At 55.2% G+C, this 27,772-nt stretch overlaps 2 protein-coding genes across 6 annotated transcripts in view; both read right to left on the bottom strand.

The window, feature by feature from the left end:
• Nucleotides 1-379: 379 nt before the first annotated feature.
• On the bottom strand, nucleotides 380-18,800 carry LOC105063633 (intestinal-type alkaline phosphatase-like). Of its 2 annotated transcripts, XM_074364490.1 has the most exons (12): nucleotides 4,777-18,800; nucleotides 3,441-3,550; nucleotides 3,224-3,340; nucleotides 2,996-3,111; nucleotides 2,623-2,797; nucleotides 2,372-2,544; nucleotides 1,989-2,123; nucleotides 1,829-1,901; nucleotides 1,571-1,705; nucleotides 1,293-1,484; nucleotides 972-1,088; nucleotides 380-844 (listed from the first exon to the last, which is right to left on the bottom strand). In XM_074364490.1, the coding sequence occupies exons 2-12, from the start codon at nucleotides 3,514-3,516 to the stop codon at nucleotides 522-524; spliced, it is 1,632 nt and encodes a 543-aa protein (XP_074220591.1). In that variant the 5' UTR covers nucleotides 3,517-3,550; nucleotides 4,777-18,800; the 3' UTR covers nucleotides 380-521. The 2 variants fall into 2 exon arrangements, with proteins under 2 accessions (XP_074220591.1, XP_074220590.1); XM_074364489.1 differs by lacking the exon at nucleotides 4,777-18,800 and having other exon boundaries at nucleotides 3,224-4,671.
• Nucleotides 18,801-18,944: 144 nt separating this feature from the next.
• Nucleotides 18,945-27,772, bottom strand: part of DIS3L2 (DIS3 like 3'-5' exoribonuclease 2) — a 321,952-nt gene continuing 313,124 nt past the window's right edge. For all 4 annotated transcript variants that reach the window (XM_074364485.1, XM_074364486.1, XM_074364487.1 and 1 more), the window contains 7 exons: nucleotides 26,101-26,284; nucleotides 25,266-25,352; nucleotides 22,420-22,567; nucleotides 21,887-22,017; nucleotides 21,610-21,714; nucleotides 20,132-20,233; nucleotides 18,945-19,452 (listed from right to left, as the gene is read on the bottom strand). In XM_074364485.1, the coding sequence (XP_074220586.1) occupies nucleotides 19,243-19,452; nucleotides 20,132-20,233; nucleotides 21,610-21,714; nucleotides 21,887-22,017; nucleotides 22,420-22,567; nucleotides 25,266-25,352; nucleotides 26,101-26,284 (967 nt within the window). In that variant the 3' untranslated portion in view covers nucleotides 18,945-19,242. The remainder of the gene's footprint in view (nucleotides 19,453-20,131; nucleotides 20,234-21,609; nucleotides 21,715-21,886; nucleotides 22,018-22,419; nucleotides 22,568-25,265; nucleotides 25,353-26,100; nucleotides 26,285-27,772) is intronic.

Here is a 27,772-nt window from a genome sequence, read left to right as displayed (position 1 = left end):
TGTTACCCTTCTCTGTAATGGTACCACTGGGTTTCTAGCAGGGGCAGTTGAGGACTCTCTGTTAAAGTCTCTCTGGGCAGCCTGACCCCAGCAGCCTCCTTGGCCAGCAAGGTGCCTGCAGGGGCAGTTCCAAGAAGACACGAAGCGCTCCCCTCCAGGCCCACCTAAAGGGGCCTGGAGAATTGTAGAGGGTTAGGGACACCGGTGGAACTGGGCCCCCCTGGCCCTCAGGCAGGGTGATGGGTGGGTTGGGGGGCAGGAGGGAGGGTCTGCATGGTCTGAGTGGCCTCTCTTCTAGGGGTGCAGGGTGACAGCACAAAATCCAGGAGGACCATGGTTGTCACAGGAAAATCATGGCCTCAGCCTCCAGGGAGGTCCAGCGCCACCTAGAGGCTTCAGGATGAGGCCCCTTTATTGGTCGGCATTGGATGCCTGGCAGAGGGTTCAAGTGTGGCCTCAGTGGGTGGTGGCTGGGATGGCGCTCCGGGTGGGAACTCTGAGGTGGCAGTTCCGTTAGGACGTCAGTGCAGGGCGGGCAGCAGCAGCAGCGCCCCGCCCAGCAGCGCCAGGGAGGGAGGGCAGACGGCCGGCCCCGGGTGCGCGGCGGCGGTGGGGCTGGCGGGCGTCTGCACGGCGGCGGTGGGGCTGGCGGGGGTCGGCAGGCTGCAGTCGGTGTAGGGCTCGATGCAGGCGGCGAAGGCCATGACGTGCGCCACGAAGCTCTGCTCCTGCACGCCGTGCACCAGGTGCGCCTGCGGGCCGCGCGCGAACACCGCCACGTCCTCGCCGCCGTGGGTCTCGCTGGACAGGGGCACGGCCGCCTGCTGCCGGTACGTGGGGTCCCCTGGGCGGAGGGTGCGGGGTCAGGACGGCGGGGAGGCGGGCCTCACTCCCGCGACTTCCTGGCCATGTTCCCCCTCCTCTCCTCCCCTCCTCCCCTCTCCCTAAAAAATCCCACTGGCTGCACTCACTGCTCTCGCTTTTGTCGACATCCGGCCTTGCGCCCCCGCTGAGCTGGTACCCAGGGCCATTGCCGTAAAGGATGGATGTGTAGGACTTGCCATCAGAGGCCTTGCCATCTGCCAGCCCTGCAGGGAGTAGAGGACCTGGTGATCACACTGACCACAGCCTTTGGAGAGCCTCCTGTGTGCTGAGACCATTCACCGGCTTAACCCGCCCCAGACCCCTGCTGGGCGGTTGTTGTTATTACCCCATTTGACAGGTGAATCTGGCTCAGAGCAATTCCTGCTTATAATTTAGGAAATAGCAGCTGCCACTCTCCCTGGACTAACCGACAACTGAGCTTCCCCGCAGTGGATAGCCACCGTAAGTGAAGACGTGAGAGTGGTCAGCGGTGACAAGGGTCAGTGTGTCATTTTCGCTTGTGAGCTGGCTGGTCTTGTCAATGGCATTGTCGAACTCGATAGCCTCCGTCAGTGCCCTATAAGCTACGTTTTCATGGTGACCGTGGTCAATGCGGCCTCCTGCAGGAAGGAAACAGAAAGGTGTGTGTTGCCAAACCTACCCTGACTGCCCCTTCCCTCCTCTGCTCAGTAAGGCTGCCACTCACCCTCTACGAAGAGGTAGAAGCCACGGGGGTTCCTGCTCAGCAGGCGCAGGGCTGCCTCCGTCATCTCTGCCAGGGATGGGTCCTTGGTGAAGTCTCGCTGGACCTCATATTTCATGTCTGCAGGCTCAAAGAGGCCTGTGGGAAAGCCAGCAGTGACCAGCAATGGGGAGGGTCAGTGGCCCATGTCTCTGCACATGCTGGGCCGTCTGAAGACCCCTAAGACCTGGGGAGGACAGTGGGGGTGAGTGGGGTCATTACCCATGAGATGTGTTACACTGGAGTCATTGGACGCCTGCATGAGTGCTGTGCGGTTCCACACATACTGGGCACCCTGGGAGGGGCAGAACCAGGTCTCAGCCCATATTTCTGCACCCTCAACCCTGCCCGCTGCACCCCTGCACCCGTGAGCCCCCATCACCTGGTGCTTGGCCTGCCACTCCTGCACCAGGTTTCGCTTATCCTTCCGGACTCCGTTCCGACTGTCATCCTGTGGGTACTCAGGGTCTGGGGTCCCCTCAGGAAACATGTATTTTCGGCCTCCACCCAGGATCACCTGGGCACAGAGATTAGGGCAGGTGGGCTTGGGGCCTGGCTAACCCCTTGCTCCCTCCTCAGACAGCCCTTAGCCCCCCCACCAGGTCTATGGGGATGGCCTGTCTCCACCTGTACCTCCTAGAGTCACCTTGACCCCAACCTCACGGAGACCCTGGCAGGCTCCAGGGCTGTGGGTTGCCTGGGACTGTGGTGGGTGTGGGTCCCTCCCCCTCTGCCCAGCCCCTCCCCTTGCCCGCCCTGTCGCACATCAATGTCCATGTTGTTGATCAGCTGCGTGGCGATGTCCTGGCAGCCCTGCGTCTTCGCATCAGCAGACAGGTCGGCATCTGAGTACCAGTTGCGGTTCACTGTGTGTGCGTAGGTGCCGGCTGGAGAGGCATGCTGCACCCTTGTGGTGGTCACGATTCCCACGGACTTCCCTGTGGGTGGCAGAGGTCAGGATGGGCCCCTGGGGTCTCTGGGTCTGCCCCCACCCCCAAAGCTGGCCCCACGCCAACCTGCTTTCTTGGCCCGGTTCATCACAGAGGTGACCTCATTGCCACGTGTCGTGTTGCACTGGTTGTAGCGGGCAGCTGCACTTACACCAATGGTCTTCATGTTGCCCTTGACCCCGCACAGGTAGGCGGTAGCCGTGCCAGCGCTGTCTGGCACATGCTTGTCCACGTTGTAAGTCTGGGGACAGAGATGCCTTCAACTCTGCTCTGGGGTAGACACCCAGATCCTGACTTACCCAGGCCCTGGGGCCCATTCCCACTGTCCCTGGGCCCTAACTCAGGCCCCAGCCCTCCTGGGGTCCTCCTTCCTGCCAGGTTCCCTAACCCCAAACCCACCCCGCTAGGGTAGAGCTCCCTGAGGTCACCCAGCCCTTACCTTGGACAGAGCCAGGTACGGGAATTGGTCCATGACCAGGGGTGTCTCAGGTCCAGGCTTGCCACTCATCTGCCCCTTCAGGATCCGAGTGGCTGTCACCGTGGACACCCCCATCCCTGAAGGTGCACATGTCAGGCCTGAGTCCCCAGGGCTGGCCTGTGTTTGCCAGAAGCCATGGGTTCCAGGTTTGTGGGAGGTATAGGAGGTGGACAAGCCTAGCATACTCACCATCCCCCAAGAAGATAATGAGATTCTTGGCGGCCGTCTGGATGGGTTGCAGCTTCTTAGCGGCGTCCAGGGCCTGGGCTGCCTGGCGGTTCCAGAAGGCTGGGTCTTCTTCCTCAACTGGCCAAGGGGAATGTTGAGGGCAGGTCAGGCTTAGGGCAGCGGCCTGAGTGTGGGGGTGGGGCATTTCGAAGTCGGGGACTGGGAGATGCCTCATTACCTGGGATGACACCAAGGGAGAGCCGAAGCCGAAGCCCCAGCCCCAGCAGCAGCAGCAGCACCCAGGCCCCCTGCATGCCTGTGTGATGTCGGAGGCGGGGGAGGCCAGATCTTGAGCAAGGTTGAGACACAGGGTATCAGGTTTGGTACAAGCTTTCTGAGCTTAAATCAGTGGAGAATTTCGTCCCTGCTGTAAAAGGCTCCATGTCCCTCCCAGTGCCCGCGGTGACCACACCCTGCCCTTGCCCCCTGTGACATTAAGCCATATTGCCAGAAGGAATGTGGCAGGGTGTGGCTGAGGAAGCAGGGATCCTGAAAAGGTCCATCCCTCACAGGATGGTCACCAGCTGTCTCTCAGGGGAGGGGATTACAGGGCAGATGTCCTTTGCCTGAGGGGCATTTGCAAGGTCCTGACAGGGGCCACTCCCAGGCCCCTGCTCACCAAGTCCTGTGTTAGAACCATCACTCCTGCATTCACTTCATCTCTTCAGAGCTTTCTGAAAGTCAGCTTTGGTCTGGTTGGGTCTGGGTGACTAGGGAGATGGGGTTCTAAGCACCCAGCCTGGGCCAAGGGCCTGATTTGGATCCTGATGCTGTGAGTCAGGGTGACACCCAGGGTGGCCTGTCTGCCCTGCCAGCCACTCAGAATCTCACCAGGCCTGACTGGGCAGGTGAGGTGGTCACTGGGCTAGAAGGGGCCCCAGGAGCCAGGCCCAGAGTTCCCCTGCTGTGGAAAATGGTGGGACTGGTAAAAATAGAGCGGGGACCTTGTCTGTGCCTCCAGTTACTGAAGGCTGGCTGGGCAGGCATTGCTGTGTGTGTATTTGGTGCGGGGTGGAGGGTGTTGGGATGGGAGTCTGTCAGGCAGGTTGGGTCGAGTGCACTGTACATGAAGTTGACCTCTCCTCCCTTGGACAGGTAGATGAAATGCAGGGGTGAGTCTGTTCCCTCCACAGGCAGTGCACACTCACAGATACAGCTTCTGATAAGGAGCTAAGAGATTCCAGTGGGCCCCAGGTGGGTTCAAAGTCTTATTCTAATCCAGGAATCCCACTTCTGGGTATATATTTAAAAGAATTGAAAGCAGGATCTAGGAGAGGTATTTGCACACCCAGCTTGTAGCAGCGTGTTCACTGTAGTCAAAGGTACAGGCAACACAAGTGTGCAGCAACAGGTGAATGGTTGAACAAGATGTGACAAGCTCTACAATGGATCATTACTTGTCTTTAAAAAGGAAGGAAATTCTGGCACATGCTACAACACGGATGAACCTTGAGAACATGATGCTTAATGAAGTAAGCCCGTCACAGAGATGAATACTGTGTGATTCTACTTACACCGGGTATCTCAAGTAGTCAAGCGCATAGAAATAGAAAGTTGGATGGTGGCTGCCAGGAGCTGGGAGGAGGGGACTGGGGATTCCTTGTTTAATGGATGCAGAGTTTCAGTTTTGCATGGTGACAAAGTTCTGGAGATTGTGGCTCTACATGTGAATATACTTAACACCACTGAACTGTACACCTAAAAATGGTTAAGATGATAAATTTTATGTTGTGTTGCTTTTTTTTTTTTTAACCACAATTAAGACTTAAAACACATTCCTCCCGGCCTTGCCCACCGCAGTGGACCGTGGTCGACCCCTTGCACCCAGGCCTCCTTACACCTGAGCCAACCTGCGCTGGTCGCCAGCATCTCCCTGCCCAGCCCCACCCCCAGCCTCCCTCCCTTCAGGCAGCGCTTCCTGGGTCCTCCTCCCTCCGCCTGCTGTTCACCAGCTCACCTTGCTGACCCTGCTTATCCTCTAGCTCTCAGAAGAAATATCAGCTTGGAGGCATCCTTCCTGGCCTTTGTGAGTTGTCCCCATCACTCCTTTATCTCTTTAGTCTTGTTGTGGAAGGAAAGTTCTTGGGCTAAAGGTCAGGGGAGACTAACTCCTGGGCAGGCCCTTAATTAATTAATTGGTGTCTTTTACCAGGCCGTAGGTTAAAGGTTGGTTGCTCCGAGATTAGTCTTCATTCTAGCGAATTCCCAGTTCCCTTTCTTTTGAATTTTGAACGTAACTGAGATTCACATGCAGTTGGGAGAAATAGCACAGAGATGGCTTGCGTGCTCTGTCCTATCTTCCCCAGTGGTGTAATGCACAGATGTTCACCCTTCTATTCACACTCCCCCATTTACATATGCTCCTGTGTGTGCGTGTGTATAGGTTCTGTACTATCTTATCACACATGTGGCTTCCTGTAAACACCACACAGTCAAGATACTGAACAGCTCTAACCCCACGGGCCCCTTTACTACCACGCGGACCTCTGTCCCTAACCCCTGTCCTGTGTTTCTAAAATTCTGTCATTTCAAGTAAGTTACATAAATGGATTCATACAATCTTTTGGGATTGGCCATTTTCACTCAGCCTAATTCCCTGGAGATTCACCTGACATGGAGCAGCAGTTGGCTCCTCTGTGCCTCTGAGCAGTGTCCGGGATGAGTGGACCCCCTGCCTGTTTAACCCTCCACCTGTGCAAGAACGTCTGGGCTGGTTCAGGCTGGGTTATTATATAAAGCTGCCACGAATCTACACGGAGAAGTTTTTGAGTGAACATTTCATTTCATTCCATTTCTCTGAGATACATGCCAAGGAGTGCAGTGGCTAGGTCACATGTTGTGTGTGGGGTTGTTGTGTTTTTCTTTTTTTAAGAATGCTCCCCACCCTGCTCAGCTAAAAAAAAAAAAAAAAAAAAAAAAAAAGGAACTGCTAAACAATTTTGCAGAGGGGCCGCACCACTTTGCATTCTCACAAGCAACCGAGGAGGGATCCAGTTTCTGCGCATTCACAGCACCATTCGGTGTTGTCACTGTTTTTAATTTTGTCCTGTGCCTGAGCAGGACTGGAGACCAAATACAAACCACAGGTCACTCGCAGTAAACAAAGCATGTTTGTTCACGTTCCCACCATGCACCCTGCCTGCTCACTCTGGACCTGAGTCACCTGAGTGTGGTGACATGCTGTTACACTCCTTCCTCTGGGGCCCAAGGATGACAAGGCAGCACAGCTTTCTGCTCTGGAGTAAGAGATAACACCTTCATCCCTGCACTCCTGGGTAGCTGATACCTTGGGCCAGGGGATGCCTAAATTCATGGAGCCTGTTCTCTGGGGGACAGTTGTCCTGGTCTGTCTGTCTCTGGGAAAGATTGGCTTGTCCTCTGGGGCCGCATCTAGACCCCCAGCACCCTCCACCATTGCCCCCATTTACCACCCTAAGCTGTCTGGGCTGCGTCTCAGCCCCCAGCACGGTGTCCACTGTAGGCATTGCCAGAGGCTGGGCGATACTGAGTCCATGTGGCATCAGCTGCCGGCGGTCCAAGGGGGAATGACTTCTGCCTGCCTCCTGCCCTCCCAGTCTCACGATGTGCCCCTGGGAAATGCAGAGACAGTCCCGCCACTCAGGGAGAGCCGGGCAGCAGCTGGGAACAGAAAGGCATTGATCATCAGGAGACCACACCACCCAACACTATGGGGCAACGGAGGCATCGCTTTCTAGGGGCCAGTGCTCCCTGGGCCCTCGTCCACACCTCTCATTTGACCCTCCTACCAGCCCTCTAGAAATGGTATGATTGTCCCCTCTGGTGTTAGGACGTGGAAAGAAAACATGAGTTTTATTTTGCCCTCTTTTCCTTGGGGGCCACATCTGGTAGACCTCATGGGATCAAGGAGGTGCCAAGCCTCCTGAAGTCACCTGGGGGACTGGCAAGCAGGTAGGAGGGCACTGGGAGGGCACTGGGGCTGCAGGATGTCATCTCAGCCTGGCCCAGACAGAGTGGCAGTGTCTGGCATCCCAGGAGTTCTGATAACACGTCTTCCTCTCTGACCAGGCCTGCCCATGCAGTTCTGGGGCCAGGAGAGGAGACTGGGCCACCCATTCCTCCTCCCCACGTGTCTGAATGAGGTTCCATCAGGAAAGTTAGTCACAAGTTGGCCACGTTGCTCGCAGAGCAGTTATTTGCATCTTGACCTGAGTGCTTAGTGGCCCAGGAAGGAGCACGTGGCTGAGAGAGGCAAGGGCAGGGCCTCGGGTTCACAGGGGTTCACCGAGGAGGTCACTGCCTCTCAGAGTTCTCAGAGGTCACAGCGGAGGTGAAGGAGCTGGCAGCGAGGGAGGGAGAAGCCTCTTGCCTTTCTCTTACAACTATGGCTTGTGTGAGAGTTAGAAGCAGGCTCTGCACTTCCCGAGGGACATATGGGACTGATCAGAGAACAGACCTGGGAAGGGCCAGCCCTGGGGGGTTTTTGGGGGGAACCAGACACAGAATGAATCTCAGGGGCATCCAAGGGGCCACAGGGGGGAAGTGCCTGCAGAGATGTGTTCTGGACTCAGCAGAGCTGGAGGGCATATCGGGGTCACTCGGGGAACCCAGGGCACACATTGTCCCTAACATCGGGCATCTATTAAACTGATCATAAGGGTCACACCAGCTTGGCATTTGGGGTCAGAGAGGTGTTGCCAAGCTGAAAGGCCCCAGAAGGCAACTGTTAGTTGAAGGAAGTGATTATACCGGCCTTGGAAACAGACCCAGGAGGAGGGCTGAGGCCTCCAAGGCTCTTACTGAGCTGGCTGAGAGAGACCTGTCTCACAGAGGGCACCGTAGACAAAAATCAGAAGCTGGGCGTCTATTGCTCTTTAAAGAAGACAATTTCATTAATTAAAGTCTCTTGAGCTGGGGGCACGTGTAAATCATCCTGGAGGCCCAGAGGAGCCACAGCACACCCAACCAGTGTGGGGCTTCCTGTCTAGAAGGGTGAGGGGTGGGTAAACCCAGTCATGCTCCTGGACTCTGTCCCGGGGGGAAGAATCGAGGGCCCCTGGGCTGGGCAATAGGAAGAGTGTGGACCCCATGGGCCGGGCCCAGGAGCCTCCCCTGACCAGAGTGTGCGGCCCCCTTGGGAGAGGAGCAAGAGGCAAGCTGGGAAAGGGGTCCCGAGGGATCTGGGCGGGAGAGAAGTGTGGATGCAGTTCCCACTGACAAGGCCGCACGACTGGCGCTGGGCTGTGCTTCAGGGGCTAGAAGAGGACGTAAGGAGAGGAAGGGATCCTTGACTGAGCAGGGCAGCGCCCACGATGCTGCTGGAAGGGCTGGTGTTGGAGGAGCTCAGGCAGAGGCAGGCCCAGAGTCACTGGCAGAGAAAGGGGGTAGAGGCACTTTGGGACATGGTGTGGCCCTTTCTGCACTTCAGCCCTCTCCTTGGTCCCTGCCCTCCCTGCTGGCTCCCCGCCTACAGTGCCTCCCCAAACAGCCCCTCCCAGAGCCCTCTTCTGCAGCTGTCATTTCTCTGCCAGCCCCTCTCTGAACTGCCTCTGCCTCAGCTGCCTTCCTCCTCCTACTGGACAGCGTTTTCACACAGGGTGACATTGGAAAGGTGCTCCTGTGATGCAGAATAAAGCTCATGGTGGTATTACAGACCCCGGCTGGCAAAGGCCAACAAGCCCAACCCTGGGAGCCTTGGAGAGAAAGCAGGAGGAGGGGCTGCACTCCCTGCAGACACAAGCATTCTCCAGGGACACTGGGACATGCCTGTCCACTGATGGAGCCTTCCACTCTGGATAAATGTCCTAGAGAATCCATGCCACATGGGCCCCCAGAGGTATGTGCCAACACATTTAGGGCAGCATCATTCAAGTAGCAAAAAGTTGGAAATAGCCCAGATGTTCTCAGCAGGAAAGAGGATACAAGTTGTGACTTTGTCATGTATGGAACCCTAGGCAGCAACGGAAATGTTTCATGGAACAGATTAACTGATTCTCACAAACAGTGCTGAGTGAAAGATTCAAACCACAGAAGAAGGCACACAGTGCACACAGCTCCATTCGGCCAACTCCTATGCCCTCAACCTTAGATTAAGCCTCTGTCTCATATGGAGCCCCAGAACTTCCTTTTTGTCCCCCACCTCACCATTTTATCCACTCCCATGTAAAAGGCTTTGGGGTCCCCAGTGAGGGGTTGAGTTAAGGGCACCAGGCCTTTTGTCAAACTTGAACTTGACCAGTTGGCCTGTTGCCCTAAGGGATTGCTGGTCAGGTATCTGAGGTGTGATTTTTTTTTTCCTTCCAGACGTTTACATTTTTCTAAACTGAGATAAATAGATTGGACTTGTTTGCGAGATGAATGTTTATATAAAATTGGTGTCTTTGAATGAGCTTTAAATAAGATGGCTACTTCTTTTCCTGATTGTACCATGGGGATGGACATTCCCAAGCTGGGAACAGCTTCTCTGCTTGGTATTGTAAGACAGGGCACAGAAATCTGCCTCTCAGGCAGTGTTGATTTAGAATACTCAAGAACACCAATAGTGTTACCTGAGTCCAATAGTATGAGGTAAAAACCAGGGGCCAATAAAAGCAATGATGGAGACTTTTGTTTTGCCCCTGGGGTGAACTGGTCTGGGTTTGAGAAGCCCAGACCAGAAAGAAGGTCTTTCAATGCCTTGTGCTAACTTTTCAAGGCATGCTATATTATATCCTAAAGTTCTGGAAGATCAAAATCTTTTCATTTTCAGTTTAGTTAGAAATCTTGCTGATGTAAAGAAGTAGACTGAAGACACTATAGTGTGGGCAAATCAATCTTTTATATCATTTAGGTGGCAGCCCAGTTTTGGGGGAATTAAAAATGACTGTCTTTGCCTTGCAAATCTCTGCTAAACAGAAATGTACACACAGCCCACAGTGACCTGAGACTGAGTCCAGTTAACTCTATCAGGTAGATCTTGAAACCAAAGGGGAAAAAGGGGAAAGAGTCCTTTGAAAACTCATTACTACTGGAATGGCTCCCTCATCCAGAAGTTAATTCACAGCCTCTTTAAGGATTTGTCAGTGATGAGTACAAATCATAACAGTTTTTTCTGTAGATAATAAAAAGCCTTAGCCATCTGAGCAGATAAATATCTTATTCCAACTGTTATTTATAATTAGTCAGTTTCATACTGCAAATCCTGATTTATGACTAAGTTTTAAAATGAAGCTATGAGAGCTCCTGTTATGTCTGTTTATATGTTGTATATACATTATAGATATGTCTCTACCTTTGGGTGTTGTAACCCAATAGGGTAGCCAGTTCCCGGAGAAAGAAAGAACCATACTTTCTTGACCTAAGAAAAGCCCTTTATTGACCTAAACCATTTTGTGATGTAAATCTGGCCACAATACTTTCCCTTGAACAGGTCTCAGTAATAATGATCTGAAGAGAAGGACAAGCTCATCAGGCAAGAAAACTAACAACTGCAAAGATAACAAATCAGTTAGTTGTAAAGACTCCTAGTTTTACTGCAATGGTAAAACCATTCTAAAGCACTGTCATGAGCTGTATTACAGAATTTATATTTTCCTCCTTGGGCGCTCAACCACCAGATCAGCTAGAATCTAAGGGATGATGATGTTGACCTCTTCTGACCCTCAGGACTTCAACCAACTAAAGCTTGAACTCTGTCTACTGCCCAAGGCCTTCATTATGCATATTCCCATAGCTTAAAAATTCCTCAATTTTGCTTTTGGGAGAGTTACTGCTTTGGGAAAGATCCCCGGTGTTCCCTTTACTTGCTGCAAGTAATAAATCCTTCTCTCTCTCTTGCTCCTGTACTATGACCTTATTAATGGTACTAGCTAGCTATATTACCTACATCCTGCCTATTTTATAAGATTGCTATTTCTTGTATCACCCAATGTATAACCAGGGCTCCGACAAAACTAATGATGACTAAATGTCTTGAGGTAATTAATCACATATGTAACTCTCTATAAAATTAACTGTAGTGGTACAACTGTAGGTATGGGAAGAAATTCCTGGATCATAAGAGACTAGTAAGACAGCCGGTCCAGAGGATTCTGAGGTTAGTAAAGGACCTAATCCAGACACAGCACGGGAATGGCCTTATCAGTGGAATCCTCAGGTGGCTTACGAATGAAATGCCTCCCAAACTTTAGTTGAATTTTATGACCAAAAAGGGAGGAGACTGTAAAAAAACCCAAAGGAATAAAGGGTGCCTCTCACCATCCAGTTAGACAAAGGGTTAAATTGAAACCCACTGCAGTCAGCCCACCGACATTGTGCCCTGAGGGGAATTCAAGAAGGAAAAGGAATAAGATAAAACATTCTGTGCTTTGGATAAATGGGCCACTAGATGGTTAAGGTGCATACCTAGGGAACAATTGCAATGAGCCATAGAAAAGCACTAAAATCATTAACTTGTAATATGTTCTTCCTGATTAGCAGTGATCTTTTACCAAGATACATGCTTGACTAGGTTTTTTCATAGCCAACAAAATTAATAAATATAACATATACATATATATGCCCCTCCCCTCTCTTCAGAGCAGTTCCTCAAAGCAGAGAGGCCATTTCTCAGGCTATGGTCTCGGTAATGTCCTTGAATAAAACTGAAACTCAAAACACTTGTTATTTTTTCTTTAAGTTGATAACTCGAAACTCAGCCAAATTGTAGATAAAATTATAAGAAAATAATTTTCTAAGAATTCAGTGGTTCCCTTTGGTGGAGAAGGAAGGGATAGGTTGTGTAGGGGGAAGGGCATGGGGTTGGGGGGACCTGGCCACATTCTACTTGTTGGTTAGGTGGGAATGACTACACTGTATGCTTGAAACTCTACCTTTACATTTTATGTACTATTCTGAATATTTTCTACATCTCAGGAAGGAATAAAGTCAGAGTTTGAAGTCTGATTAAGATTAAGCGCATCTGTTCCTGCTGTGTTTCCCATTTTCCCTTCAAACAGAATTTTCCAACATGTGGGATAACGTATTTCCAAAGTGTGGTGCTCTAGATTGTTTTAGGTGGACTAGAGGGTGGGTTAGCTGGTATCCAGACAGGACACTGAATAGCACTGAACTTCGAATGAGAACCTTATTATCTTTTCTCTTCTCTTCCAACCTTTCCGATAATGTCAAGGAGAGAATCTCCTTTGGTTCTAGAATGTGTTTAACAGCCCCCTAGCGTTGCCATCTCCCTTCTAACAAAGATAAAGCATGCTTTAGACTTAGAGCCCTGGCAGGCACAGGATATAAAGAGATTTTAATAATACTGCTTTTTTGTTTGTTTGAAATATACAGTTGCCTTCTATTTATAGCAAAAGACGGTAGTCTTCCATTTCTAGTAAAGTTTCCTTTTCTACTAAATTCAAGGAAAAGTGAGCTCATTCAAAGAAAAATATTAACTATTAAGTAAAGAAAATAAAGACTGGTACAAGCAGCCTGGGGCCATGGCAGACACTCATTTAGGTGACACATGAATAGCTTGACCCTTGACAAGCACTGATTCGAAAGAAATAAGTGGACCCTGGGCCGGGGCTCATTCGAGCTCCACCGCTCACCGTGGGCGGCCTTCGGTACTTTTCCTCGTCCAGCCTTAATTCCCCACTCTGCGAAACGGCAAAAATAATAGTTAACTGTGTCACGGGGCTGTGAGCCCAGGGCCTGGTGCAGAGGTGATTCTGGGGGGGAGGGGGAGGGGCGGAAACCCTAACCTTAAGGCAGGACTTGATACCTTAAAGCCTGTTGGCAAGCTGAGTGTTTGAAAGCCAAACGACTGGCCAAATACTAAACAAAGTGACTCATTTCCAGAAAACAAATGTTTGTAAATCCCTAATTAAGGTCTGCTGGGCAGAGTCTCCCACTGGCCTATTCCACCTACCAGGGAGGGGCATCCAGGCACTTTCCTTCCACACGGGGACCCGGGTCAGGTGCCTGGGGTGGGGACAGAAGAGGGGACCATCCCACCACCAAGGCAGGAGACACCCCAGCCCCGCCCCCAGAGTTTGTGGGGAGGACTCTCAATGACCAGGGAGCCCCCTCCGCAGCACTGAGCCGGGCTCAGCCTGCCAGCGGCTGGGATGCATCAGAGGCCTGGGCAGAGGGAGGCTCAGCCAGGCAGGCTCTAAGCCTCCAGCCACGTTGGCAGAAGCCAGGCCTCCCCTCTGTCTGGGGTGTGGGCAGTAGGCTAGGGGCTGTTCTGTATGAAAGACAACTCCAGGGCTGACAGGTGGTTTGGGCATCGATATATAACGTGTGGAAATGAAAGCCCGTGAAACCAAGAGCTGTAGTCAGTAATTTCACTTTGATTTTGTATCTGAAGGACCAGGAGGACAACTTTACTCCAACAGAACGCTGGTTAGTGTGAGGACCTATTAAGGTAAAATACGCTCAAGGAGAGCTTTCGCTTCACGTTCTGTTTTGCAGGTCAGTTTCTGTTGCTTTTTCAGTATTTGGCTAACTGCTTTCCAAACTGAGCAGGGTTCCCACTGAAGACCATTTAAGAACTCAAGGCAATTCATCAGCCTGGTTAATAAAATAACTTCAAATTTGTATTCCCCCATAATGCCTTTTTACATAGTAAAGAAAAACAATTCCCCCAAAATGGCTTTCTACATATTAAAAAAAAACCAAAAAAAAAAAATCCCCCAAACCATGAAATCCTATACAAAGACAAGGTTCAAAGAGGTGACCTTGCCACACCAACTCACTTACGTGCAAGAGCTGCACGCACCACCCCATCTTTATCGTTGTGAGAGGCCTCCTCCTGCTCCGTTCACCAGGGCTCTCATCTTAATCTGCTTCGGCACCTTCCCCCCAACTCCAATGACCCCCGAAATCTGTGATTCAGACCCATGAATGGCACTGTGGTCCGAGCCCAGCCAGGGCCTGAGGCCCAGCCCTTCTGTGGAGCCGCCACACCTGGGCCGGCAGCCTCCTCTGCAGAGCTGCCCTTCCCTGGGCCGGGGGACTGCCTCCTGCCTGGATAACTGCTCCCAGGCCAGGGCTCAGACAGGTCACAGACAAGGCCCCTAGGGGCCCCCGAGACACCCAGGACTTGTCACCGCCAGGACTGCTACCTGAGGCTTTCGGTACAAGACTGTAGGCGGCACTTTAGCTGAGTGGGAATAGCAGGTGGCCTGTCTGCAGGAATTTTATCTTAGTTACTGGAATAATGGACCGTTGAATATACCCGAGCTGAGTGTGCAAGGAACCTTTTAAACCAATTGTAGATCCATTCCTGCTATGGAAAAAGACAAAAAGGAAAAAATTTTGTTTTAGTTTTAACTTTTATCCAAGTTACACATTAATGTAGTTGGAAGTATCAAATAGATCCACAGGTTTGTTACAATAAAACAAAAACAGCAGGTTCCCGTCTCCCTCCTGCATTTTCCCATCTCAGAGGCAACCATTTCCTGCTCTTTTGGATTTTAATTTTGATATTTACCCGTTCTAAATCACATACTTCATTTTTCAATTTTAGTCTGTATTTATTGATCTATTCCATCATTATTCGGTCATCTATGGTTGTGTAATGAACCACTGCAAAACAACCTTAACAGAATAGCTTATTTATTTGATCACAAATTTGCAGTTTGGGCAGAGCTGAAGGGAACACCTTGTGTTTACTTTGGGAGCCTTTGGCTGGAGAGCTGGGGGAGCTGGATAAGAGCTGGGGCCAGAACAGGTAGGGTCCTTGAAACTGAGTCCCCTGCAGAGTTTATAGTTAACTTCTCTATCCAATCCTTTATTCCCTTTCTTGTCCTGCCCCAGTTCACTCCAGAACTGAGGAGAAGCAAAGAGAAGAGGGAACTGAAATTGAGCAGGACCCGTTGGGGCCTTCCCGGGTACAAAAGCCCCTCCAAGCCCCCCATTTCCTGTTCATAGAAAATCGGCTTTGGTCTCCTAGGCCTTCCCTGAGTTCCAAAGATCAGACTCAAGCAGTTACTAATTAGAGAAGTCAGGGAAGGCAGGAACAAAGGAAAGGCTGTCAGCAGGAAAAGGAAGAATACCTTAAACAGTGGGCGCCCAGGACACCTAGTTCCCCCTCAAGGGTTATACCTAACAATCCGACACACATCTTTGAGTTGCTCTGCAGAAACTAAGACCCCACCCCACCCAGGTGGAGAACGGTGACTACGTGCTGACCACAAGCATGTGGACCCCAGCCTGGGTGGAACTAGGAGGTTGATGACTAAGATCCCCGACATAGCATCCTGATCACCAACTAATCAGAAGCAAGTCCACAAGCTGCTCAGGTACCTGCAACCCTCACCCCTCATGTTCCCTTAAAAAACCCTCCCCTGAAAGCCATTGGGGAGTTCGGGTCTTTTGAAAATGAGCTGCCCATTGTCCGTGCTTGGCACCCACAATAAGCGCTGTATTTTCTGTCACCACATCGGTGTCAGTAGCTTGGCTTTACTGCTCGTTGGGGGAGCGGACCCAAGTTCGGTTGGGTGCCACCCTGAGGCTTCAGGAAGATTCGTGTCTTAATTGCACAGGAGAGAAAGCACGTGTGAAGTGGCTTTAGGAGGAAGGGAGCTGATGGGAAGGCTCCTCATGGTCTGAGAACTCCAGAAGGCAGACAAGCCCTGACAGGGTGGCGCCTCTGGGTCGCCTGGGACGGGAAACCCAGTCCCTCCATAGCTCTGTCTCCTTTCTCTGAGTCAGCTTCCTTTCCCCGGTGTAGACTGCTTCCTTCACAGTGAGTTTCTAGAAACATGAGCTTCTGTATTTTGCAGACTACCATCCTGGGGAGAGATTGAAACCCTCTCCCAATTCTCATTAGGAGAGATCCCAGGAAAGAACGGGCCAGGTACCTACCCCCACCCCTGTCAGAGATGCTGTGGTGGCTCCTGGGGGTCCGTGCAGGTGAGAGGTATGGGCTAGAAGCTGGGCAGCGTGTCCCATAAAGAGATGAGGCCACTGGGGAGACAGCCCCAGATGTCCTTGGTCCCCTTCACTGAGCACACTCCTGCCTTAAGGCCTGTGCCTGCAAATAGCCACAGGCTCTTCCTGGAGGTGTCTGCCCGCACCTGCCCCCTCCTCAGCACTGGTTTTTCCTTCCCTGCTGTCCACGCAGTCCCCATCTCCTGCCACACTAGTAACTTCTCTGAACTGTAAGTTCACCGAAAACACCTAACATCGTAGGCACTCACTGTTCTTGATAAACGAGAGAAGGAACAAAGGCCATACCCTGATTAAAAGCCTTCCCTGGTCGGGGAGGATATAGCTCAGTGGCAGAGTGCAGCTTAGCATGCACAAGGTCCTGGGTTCAATTCCCAATACCTCCTCTTAAAAAAAAACAAATAAACAAACCTAATTACTCCTGCCCCCAAAATAATAAAAAATAAACATAAATTAAAAATAAAAATAAAAACCACCCCTGGCTCTGAGGGCCACGGCACACACTGCACACTCTCCAGCTGGTGTGGAGGCTCCCTGGTGATCTAACCTGCTCCCACCTCACGAATCTCTCCCTGCCTGTCCTCTGGGCCCTCTCTGATCCTCCTGACCTCTGCCTTTCATGGCTCAGGCCAAGTACCTCCGAGCCCCCATTCCTTAGCCCTCCTGAGCGCGCTGCCGGCCCTTTCGTCTTCTGAGCACCATCCCTTCATTGTGGGAATACACACACCCTCCAGCCTCAGAACTGTCCTAGAACCTTGACCTGCACTGACATTATTTGCATCTACAGCTCCCTCTCCCATGGTGACCCAAGGTGGCCCCTTGAACAACTGTGCAGGTTCCGGGACGGCTGAAAGGACGACCAAGTCTTCCTTTCTGACAAGGTTTGTGTCTCATCACCCCTTTTAATCAACAATCCTTTAACCTGGGGCCACAGAGGACAGTCTTCCTCATTGAACCCGTGGACCTGTGTCCCGCCAGCGCCCTGCACGTGGATGGTGTCAAGGACATTTGCTGAGGGTGCGGCTGCAGATGAAGGACATGGCCAAGGTTGGGTGGGTAGGGCGCGGAGGACACAGGCAGTGGGGGCTGGGGAGGGCAGGGGCCTGAACCCTGGACCCGGCTGGGCACAGTCTTACTGTGTCACTTTGGCCAGAGACCTGCCTCCCTTCTGGGTGTGGCTTCAGCTTCTGTCCAGTGCGGTGGGGCTGGGCTGGGGCTGCTCTGGGTCCCGGGGCTCTGGGGCTCTCAGGGTGAGTCCCGCGCCCGCCCCCCACCCCCGCCCCGGTAAGCCCAGGCACCAGAGACCTTCCTCGCTGCCAGAGCTGCCCGCACTTACCCGGGCTTGGGGGCGCTGGAGCAGCGAGGAGGGGTGTCCGGCCTGGGTCCATGCTGCCCGAGAGGGGCCCAGCACGCTGACCCACCGCCTCCCTGAGGGCCCCTCCGTGGGGGCTCTGCTGGGCTCCCAGCTCCCAGGCTGGGTGGGACACTCTCGGGGACAGTGCCAGGAGAGAGGGGGCTGCTCCTCCTCGGGGGGGGGGGAGCGGTTGAGGGGCTGGGGACAGGGCTGAGACGTCTCCCCCTTGGTTCTCCCCGTCAGGCTGCCCAGGCTGCAGAAGCACCCAGAGACCTCCTCAAACACCAAACCACCAGACCAGACGTCTTTCCCCTCCCAGACACCTGGTTCCAGAAGGCTTTGGGGCAGGAGCAGAGGGGAACGGTGGCCTCTGGGACATCTTGGGGCTGGCAGGATGGACAGACTGAAGGCTAGCTGAGGTGCTGGAGGAGAGAAAGGAAGTGAGGCCAGGTGCGATGAAGTGTCTCTTGTTCCCCTCTGGCCCCAGCCCCGTGCTGGCGGATGGGAGGTGGAGCTGGCTGGTGGCACACTGAGGCAGCCAGGCCCAGTCACCCCTCCAGCCCCGGCCAGGCCGTCTGACAAGGTGCTGTATTGAATTTTTCTTTGAAGAAAATGCGCTGAGACCAGATCAAATGAGGTGTTAATACCAACACCCCAGGAAACAGCCTGGTGGAACTGGGGCCTCGGTCATTGTGGTTTTCACCTCGGTTTCTGGCAGCTCTTGTGGAAGCCAACCTGTGGTTCCCTAGTTTGGTGTCCAAAGTAGAAGCTCAGGCTGAGGTCAAACGAGCAGAGGACAGAGCGCCACCGTGTGGCCTGCCATCTCTGTCCCTGGGTCCCCAAGGTTGGTGGGATCAGTGGGTGCTCAGGCAGATGGCCAGGCCAGGCCAGGGCCACCAGGAGCCCACTTCCCCCTCTCTGGTCGGGAAGGTCAGTCTGGGGGCCTTCATCCCTCCAGCAGACCCAGGCCTCACCCCGTCCCCATGTTCCCTTGCAGCCGCCGGGCTGAAGGGTTGGGAGTGGAGGTGCCGAGGCACCAGCTGGCACTAAGGGATGTGGTCAGGGCCACCCAGAGCTCTGGCCTTGGAACTAGGGGTATGTGTCACAGGAGCCACGCCCCCTCTTGAGGCCACGGGGGCCAGTAGTCAGAGAGGAGGTGGGGGGGTGGGGATGGACACAGCCAAGAGCGGCAGGGGGATGGGTGAGCCTGCCGTCTTGCATACTAATTAGGTTTCTCATCAGCCAGAATGAGGCCCTGGCATCAATCTGCTGTGTGCCCAGCTGTGAATCATCCTGGAACTGACAGAGGTTGTGGAGGGTGGCAACCCCAGCTCAGCTGTGAGGGGTGGATCCTGGGCCAGGTCCCACGTCCTGGGTCCATGGGGCACCCTGCCACCCTGGCCTCCCAGGGGTGCCCCACACAGCAGACAGCACTTCACACTTGATTTTATTCCATGACACTGATTTGCTGAAAACCACTTGTTTCCTGGGCAGGCAAGGCAGTGAGAAATGTGGCAGAAGTGGGGCTGCCCTCCCGGGAGGACCGGGACTAGCTCTGCTCTGGTAAGTAATGACCAGCCCTCAGGTTTCCATCCAGCTCCACCCTCCACCCTCCACCCTCCAGTTTGAAAACTGAGCTGCAAAAAGAAAATAGAATGAAAAAATAAAAACAAACCCCTGAGTTATTAAAAATCAAATTAAAACTCCCCTTTGGTGTCAAAAGGTCCAATTCCTAAAAGCCAGTGGGTGGGGCAGTTGGGCTGGAGGGTTGGGCCAGGCTGGCGGCTTCAGTCCTCCTGCTGCTCAGCCTGCTCCTCACACCGCCCTCCACCTGCGGGTCCAGGAGGCCCTCGGTGCCTGGTCGCTTCAGGATGGCGCCGTACTTGAGAGCCGGGGCCTCTGCCTGCAGCACCACCTCCACCAGGCTGAAGATGGTGATGACCTGAGACACAGCAGAGCCCGGGCATGGTGACAGGGGTGGGATGTGAGGGGCCGGCCAAGGGGACAGGAGGGGCAGGGACCTGCAGGCAAAGCCCAGCTGTGCCACTGTCCACCCAGGGGCCCCCGGGACTCCTGCTCTGTCTCTCCATCCTCTCCTGCCCATCTGTAAGGTGAGCTTGTTCAAGGACTGAGACCATGGTGTGTGGTGAGAAGAAAAGGAGCCAGACGCTGCTGTGAGCACTGCCTGGGGGAAGGGGGCCTCGGGTCAGGGAGGAACAGCTGGGTCTGGGCTGGTCTTTGAAGCACACTGGAGGTAAAAACTGTTTTCTTGGGTAGCAGGTCCCAGCTCACATCAGATTCTCAAAAGACCCCAAATGTTAAGAACCCGGCTTTAGAGGGGTAAGCAGAGGCCCCTTCCTCTCCCCAGGATGCATGTCTTCAAGGGAAGGAAGGTGGTGCCAGAAAGCTAGACCCAAAGAGGTTATGGGGAAGCTGCTGCTGGCCATGGATGGTAGAACCTGAAATTCCACCCAGGGGCCAGGGTGCTGAGGGAGACCAGGAGGAGAGCATGGGGATGCCTGGGGAGCATGTCCCAGGAGACAGGAGGAGGGCCCACCAAACATTGGGGGTGGACGGAACACAGCGGTGTTCTGGAAAAGCAGCCCTGCCCCGGTTCTGACCTGCTGCACTGGCTCCTGCTCCACGTCCTCAGGTTCCCAGACAAGCGTGAGTTCCGGCTTCTTGCCCATCTTCTGGAAGTGGTGTGACCGCAGGGGCAGTGCCTGGGGGTGTACATGCCTGTGCCTCAGGCCCCAGGCTCTAGGTGCTGCCTCCTAACCTCTGATCCTGCAGGGCCCCAGATGCTTGGAAGCAGCCCTGCTCCCCTTGGTCCATCTCAGGCCTTGAGGGGGCTCCCTGCCCTGCTGTAGGGCAATTGTCTGCTTGACTTCTGATGGGTGGGGTCGATCCCCACCCTTGCCTCTTGCCTTTGGCCAGCTTCAGGAAGGCCAGGATAGGACATCTTTGCTGAGGGGTGGGGGCTGGGAGGGGCCGGTGGTTCTGTGTGTTTTTTGGGGTAGGGGGTGGTGGCATTGGCAGGTCTGTCCTGGCTCATCAGGGTCTGTCCTCACAGGGCTGAGGCAGACTGGACATCCATGGCTAAAGGGCTGTCACCCACTATGGGCGCGGGGGCCATCAGCACAGACTGAGGGCTGGGTTGTTTGCAGAGATGACCTAGACCTGAACTTCCATTCTGCTCAATGAACTTCAGGTCAAGAGCCCTCTTTGATTCTAGCTGAACTCCACTGTGTCTCTTCTGCTTTGCTCCATTTTACAAATACCATGTTTATTCCATACTTCGTGCTGGGCTCTGCAGTCCCCAAAGTGCTTTGGGTGTTGGGAAGTGCAAAGCCAAGGTCAGGGGCCAGGTAGTGACTCACTAACCACAAGCTCAGCTGGAACAGGTCCCTCAGGTGGCATCAGTCAGGCACCAGGTACCCTTGGAAAGAACCTCGAATAAAGAGACCCCCTCAAGGCGGGACCAAGGCAAGAGCTCGTCTCTTCCTTCTTTTCAGGGGACACAGCTTCCAGAGTGGCCACAGGACATTTTCTCTGGTCTTTCCCTTCCTCGTGTTCTTATAAAAAGTATCCTGAAGCCTGCAGACCCTGATATTCTATTCTGGTTATGGAGGGATCTGTCCTCGGGTCTCTTGAGTTCTTGGGAAAGAGGCCCAAGCCTGATCCTTGGCCTGGATCCCCCATCCCAGGCAGGAGCAGCTGGGTGTCTTGGCAGGGCCCATCGGGTAGACTTGGCTCTAGCACAGGCCACAGCTGAGCGAAGGGCACAGTGTCACTGCCCCAGTGCAAACAGGGACAGCAGGGCCCTTGGCCTGTGGCCCCATCCTCCATGCTAGTATGTCCAAGACCTTACCAGGAACTAGGGAGACGCGGTGGAGACCCAGTAGCAGGAACAGGGACACCCAGGTGGGAGTGGAGCGTGCTAAGTGGACGTAGCTTGGTGTGTCTGTGCGGAAGATGGGGAGCACAGTGGCTGTGTGGCCCTGGGCACTCACATAGACACGCATCTGCACCATGTAGCTGACTCTGCCTGCTGAGAAAATCCCTAACTACGACGGCCAGGGCAGCCCCCGGTACTTACATTACAGTAGATGCGCTTCTGCACCCCATAACGCAGCACCAGCACGTCAAAGGCTTGGTTCAGGACGCCCAGCACCATGGCTTCCGACTCTAGGGGGCCACTCTCCTGCAGGGTAGGGCTTCAGCCAAGGCTCGGCCACGGGATGTGGCGTTCCCCTAGGGCCCACCCCAACTGCTGAGGGGCCCTGGGCTCCTCCAGGGTTCCTTGTGAGCAGGTGCCCAGGTCAGGGGTGGGGAGAGGTAGAGGAGGCGGAAGGGCACTGAGATGGTGGCCTCACCTTGACCAGGATGGCAAAGAAGAGGCTGGTGCTGAGCTCCTGCACGCGGTTGGACGCCATGCGGCGGTCATTGCAGTGGTCTGCCTGCTTTTGCAGGGCATCGGGCTCCACATCTGGCGGCTCCCTGTAGCCTGAGCAAAGGGTGGTTGGGGGTCCACAGGCAGGTGCGCTGTGTGCTCCATCTGGCCAGGGCTGGGTTGTGGGCAGCATGGTGCCCCGGGCCCAGGCAAGGTAGGGCCTGGGGGGCCCAGGCATAGCTGAGGACTCCCTGCCACCCAGCTCTGGAGGGCTGAGAAAGGTGGACTGGCCACGGTAAGGGTGTAAGGTTTAAGGAGGCCTAGGGTGGCTTCCCCTAGGGCCTACTCACACAAGAAGAGTTTCTGGGCAGAGGCTCCCCCGCTGCTCAGGCTGCCCACCCCTTGAAGCTTCCACAGTCATGGCAGGGTGGTCTCTGGCCACCAGGCACCCACTCTGGGAGCAGCAGCCCTTAGCTGGGCACAGGCAGGCACTGCCCCCTCTGCCACCCCCCTTACCGAGTGCAGCGGCCAGGAGGCGGTGCACCAGGACGTCAGCGAAGCGGCGGATGGGAGAGGTGAAGTGTGTGTAGAGCGGCACGTTGAGGGCGTAGTGCCGGAACTGCGCCTGGTCCTGCAGCATCCCCGAGCAGAAGTACACGGCCATCTGGGGAGGGGGGCGGGTCTCAGAGCCTGGCCAGGCTGGGGCCAGCTGGGTGCGCTCTGCCAGGCTGGGAGACTCAGAGCCTCATGATGGGCAGTCTGGGGGTGGGGACCAACCTGCCAGATCTGCAGGTGGCTGAGCAAAGTCAGGCAGCCCCAAGGAGGCTGGGGCTGTTCCGTCTGAGGGGACCCATGGGCTGCCATGAGGTGGGGCAGAGCCATGAGTCTCACACCCTCTCCTGCTGAAGGCAAGTGCAGGCCTTGCCCAGGGCTGCCCAGACCCCATGGCAGCAGCACCACTGAGAACAGGCCAGACAGCCCTCAGGGGCCCACCTGCCTCTGCTGGGGATGGGGGAATGGGGCTGTTGTTGGGAGCCCCCAAGATGCTGGATGGCCTCCCCCTCAGAGGCCTGTGGGACCAGCCACCCAAGCTCTCGGGGAGGGGAGACCATGTGCTGAAGTTGAGGGCAGCTGGGGAGCTCCTCATCTTCTCCTACAGGCGGTCACTGCTGAGTTTCAGGGGCTGTTACTGCCAGGAACCAGGAGGCAGGAATAGTTTCTGGTTGGCCTCGTCCTCTGGACGGGCTCGGGCCGTTACTCTGGAACGGGGAAGCGGAGGGGAAGCGGAGGGGAAGCCCGTGGCCATGCTAGACCAGGAGCTGTAGGACTTTGCCAGAACACCAAGCCCAACAGCGCCATGTGGCCAGAACAGGAGGTAGGAGAGGAGGCCCAGGACCTCCACCACCCAGAGCTCTTCCACTCGGCCCTGGCCTTTGGTGGTGGATGACCCCCTGCCCTCTAGCCTGAACCCTGCCCTGCTGAAGGCCACGCCTGCACCCGGCACCTCTGTGCCCCTACTACTCCGCCTCTCGTCAGCCAAGGGAGGCAGTGCTCGGCCAGCCTCCCAGCCTCAGCCCTTCTTGTCCCTGACAACCTGTCCTGAGACCCAGGCCCACAGGTCTGAGTTCAAAAGGCCCTCCTGTCAGGCAGGAGTTAGGACTGTGGCCCAGGGAGACACGCTGAGTTTCTCCAGGGCCCCAGATGCTGCTGTCCTGAGAGCCTTGGCCACAGTCCCCAAAGCTGCCACTGCTGCCTGGGAGCATGCGAACAGGTTCCCCAGCCATGGCCAATGTCACACCTCATGTGTTCACTTGCTCGCTCCCTGGCTGCCTGCTCACCCTCCCCCGTGCTCGGCCAGTGGACAGCCAGCTCCGGTTACTCTGTGTACGTCGGCCCTCGAATCCAGGACACAGCTGGTGGTGACCTGCTCGGCTGCCCAACTCCTCTTCCCTTCCAGCTCCTGCTGGGCCCTGGGTTATGTCTGGGGTAAGTCACTGGGGGAGGCGGGAGCAGCCTGCACTCCCAGCCGCGTTTGGCCTTTGTTCTCAGTGGTGGCCCACTTCTCCAGATAAGCTGGGGTGAGGAGGACAGAGGGCCGCGGCTCCCTTCCTGGTTGGCAAAAGTGCCTGTGCAGGGTGGAATGGGTGGGGACCCAGAACTGGGGCAGAGACAGGGAAGCAGGTCACTGGCTGACATCAGATCCCCAGGCAAAGGCTGGCCTCTGAGGTCACTGGCAGGCAAGGCTAGGATAAGTACAGTCCAGGTGACAGAGGAGAGGACCCCTCTCCTTGGAGCTCCAGGGCAGGTTTGGCCTTGGAGGTGGATGGCTTGCAGAGGCTGGGGGCAGGGAATGGGGCCCCACTGGCCCTGTATGTGGTGTAAATCCCAGTGGCCAGAAAGGCACACGCCTCTATGCTGGGGGGCTCTATAGTGTGTGGTGTGGGGCTGACATTTGTGACTGGTGGCCGGGTAAGGGCAGCCAGTCCCAAAGGAACCCTGATAGCTCCATTCCTGGCAGAGCTATGAGGTATAAGAAAATACATCAGCTGTGGCAGCTGAGGAGATCTGGTTCTTGTGAACAGACTGAATCTGCCGAGTGCCTAGCCCCTGAACAGTGGTCTATCTCTGCTGCCAGGCTGGGCTAGGGGTCAGAGCTGGTCCCATGAGCATCCACAGCTCCCACTGATCTGACAGTCCACTGAGGTGGCTCCTTCTCAAGATGCTCGGGCCCCACAAGGGCTGAAGCTCAGCCTCAGATGACTGAGACTGGCTGCCAGAACCAGGACTGTGTACCTCCCAGGCTGCCAGCTGTCATCCAGCTGCAGATGCAGGCCCACAGCCTGACTCCTCTTCTCCCAACCTGCTGGCGAGAGGGAGATTTCTCTGCCTGGGGTCCACAAGCCCCAGTGGGGGCTAAGGACCATTCCCCTGGGCAGGCCGCTCTGGGAGACTGACATTCTCTCCCCTCCAGGTCATGATCATGAGCTGCTGTCCAGGCCCCATTCCCTTCCCTGAGCTGGTCTGGTCTGGTCTGGTCTGGTCTGTGGGGACGAGGCACTGGAGGCTTGGTACATCCCCTGGGGGGCTCCCTGCCTACTGCCAGGGAACAGAGCCCCTGTGGCCATGCAGGGGGAAACCCGGTCTCAAACTGGGTCCTCTAACTGAGCCCCAGATAAGCTGTCCTGAGCACAGGAGGCAGGCAGGTCTGAGCAAGAGGCAGCAGGTCAGGCCCCCAGGGACCACCTATCCTGGGTGTTGCCTGGGGGCATCCTCCCCAAAACTCCCCTCAGCTTCTCTGAGCCCGCAGAGGTCTTGGGTGCTCCAGGGAGAAGGGGGACGATGGACGACTGGCCCTTCCTTACCTGCATGGGCCGGGAGCACATGTTGGTAAGCACTTCCTTCCGGGCCAGTGAGTACTTGTCATCTCCAAATGTTTCAGTCAGACTTTTCTAGAAGCAAACCCATGTGATGTCGAGTCAAGCCTGGGGAGAGGCTCTGGGAGGCCTGTTACCCACTGATCATCTGAGACCCGGCTCTGGGGAGGAAAGGTCACCTGAGGGGCCCAGCCCTGCTCAGTTGGCCATGGCTGGGGTCTAGTGGGGCCAGGAGCCCCCAGCCTATGTCCCACACTGGGCCAGCCTCAAGGGCCCCGCTCCGAGGTCAGTCCTTCCATGCCTAGCTGGCTGACCTGAGCAGACTGGTTTGCAGCTGTCTGACCTAAGGCACCTCCCCGGCCACCCCAGGCTTGGAGCAGAGATGGGGACAGTCTCCCTCCTGCGGGATCAGGGCCGAGGCCATGGACTCCTGAGCCCCATGATCTAGCTCTAGGTGGGGAGCACTGGACACCACTTACCATGAAAACCTTTCTCTGGCCTCCAATAATCCCAGTAACCTACTGTTAGTCTTTGGGTTCATGGCAAGGCCATCCCTGGTCATAGGACTCCTGCCCACAGCTGAGCCTTGAGGGGCCTCTCTCAGTCTGGTCCTGGCTTGGGCCACACTCCTCACCAGGCCCTGTGACTGGGAGGCCTTGTTCCCAGGACCTCCATGCTCCGTGTCCCCACCCCTCCGGCGGGGAAACCTGGCTGAAGGGAACCAACCCTGGTGGGAGGCAGAGGCTGTTGAACCTTCTGTTCCAGGCCTTCCTCCTCCTACTCCAAGCAGGGCCTCCCTGACCCCTGTGCCCCCAGCACTCACATGGAGGGCCCCGGCCGAGCTGAAGTCCATGGGCAGCCCCATCTGGTCACAGAATTCCATCAGGTCATTGAGCATCTTGGTCTGGGGTGGGGGATGCCGGCGCAGCAGGGCTCGCTCAGGAAAGACGCGGTGGATCTTGTGGGCCACAGCCATGTTGGCCAAGAGCATGAACTCCTCCACGAGCCTGTAGTGGGGAGAGACCGCCAGGGTCATTTCTTCCAGCATCTGCTGGCAGGCTCTCTTGCACCCTTGTCTCAGCTTAAAGCTGCCCTCCCAGCAGCCAATCCACTTTGTTCCTCCAGTTGCTTTCTCTCCCATCCCTCTGCTCATGCCCCTCATGGCACAATGTCTGTACCCATCTCTGCTGATGTGTTATCTTGTATGCTGTCTCCCCTGCGAGATGGGTCTCCTGGAGAGCAGGAATGATGTCTGTCTTGGTGCTTGGCACTCGCCTGACCCAGAGAAGGTGTGCAGTAAAGATCTCTGCTGAATGACTAGCTTCCAGAACACTCTCCAGCTTTAAGAAAACACTCGCCCAGGCCAGCCATGAGAACCCAGAGGCTCTGTGGGGGGTGCACAGAAGCAGGTGAGCAGACCCAGGGCTCCCAGTTCCCCAAAGTGCTGGGCTCCTTTCTCCCCCAGGGGAGGTGAGAGCTTCTGTGGATGAACAGGCAGTCACAGACAGCAAGAGGAAAAGCATGCGTTCTGGGACATGGCAAACGTGCTGTCGGGTTTTCTGACCCCAGAGAGTCACTCTTTCAGGAGTTAACGCTCTAATTTTGCTTCAACTGAGTGTATTTAGAATCAAGTAATACGAATGGATATGGCTCCAAACCGAAAAGCCCAAAGCATGCCAAGGACCCCTGGGGAGGAGTAGGGACTGATGAAGGATGGAAGAAGTAGGCCAAAACGAGGAGTTGGGCAGAGTGGGGGGCTGGGTCACAGTCCTGATCTGGGGCAGGAGGCCCACGTGCTGCTCTCACACCCAGGGCTCTGGTGGGAGGACAGGTGGATCACACATGTGCGTACAACCTCTAGGAAAAGGCTTGGGTGTGAGCTGGTCCCTACACTTTGCGGGAAAGCGTCCTCCCTTGGGGAGACTCTTGGGCCTTGCCCAGCTTAGGGGAGACTCTCCTCTGCCTTTAATCTGAACCCCTAGTCTGCAAGTTCAGCCCATACTTCTCCCACAGAGGCAGGAGAAGAGGGAGGAAGCTCTGGATGGCCTGGTAGCAGCTGGAGGCCCAAGGTGGACTCCCCCTTCCTGGAGGGGCGGATAGTACTGCAGGTTTAGCCTCATCACCTGGCCAAGCTCTTGGAAAGAAAAGCAGCCAGTTGAGGGGATGAGACTGTGAGTGGGCAGAGTCCTGCATTCCCCAGCCTGGGCCTGCCACACAGAGGTGTGGCCCTGGTCTGCCAAGCTGTCTCCAGAGCACCTCTGTCTCCCGACAAAGCCCTCCCTATGAGGTGGAAGGGCTCTGGAAATGCTCCAGGGCAGATACAACCAGGGCCAGGCCTGGGCCTTGGGGGGAGGCCAATCCACGTCCTGCACGTCTAGCCTCTCCTCTGTGGGGACCTCACTAAGCTGGCCCACAGCCCACCGCCCACCGTTGGGCAGGGATTGGACAAAAGACTTAAGGTCAGGCCTCAGATGGCCCTTCTCCCTAGCAGGAGG

This window comes from Camelus bactrianus, chromosome 5 (genome assembly GCF_048773025.1).
Source record: "Camelus bactrianus isolate YW-2024 breed Bactrian camel chromosome 5, ASM4877302v1, whole genome shotgun sequence".
In the NCBI taxonomy this organism is placed as follows: Eukaryota; Metazoa; Chordata; class Mammalia; order Artiodactyla; family Camelidae; genus Camelus; species Camelus bactrianus.
Note: the sequence above shows the minus strand (reverse complement) of the source record. Positions and strands in the feature narration are given on the sequence as shown.

Coding starts and splice junctions, on each gene's coding strand:
- LOC105063633 (XM_074364489.1), bottom strand. CDS start 3,437: ATGAGGCATCTCCCAGTCCCCGACTTCGAAATGCCCCACCCCCACACT. Junction 2,124..2,371: donor TCAACAACATGGACATTGAT/GTGCGACAGGGC, acceptor CTCTGTGCCCAG/GTGATCCTGGGTGGAGGCCG. Junction 1,485..1,570: donor CTTCTACCTCTTCGTAGAGG/GTGAGTGGCAGC, acceptor TCCTTCCTGCAG/GAGGCCGCATTGACCACGGT.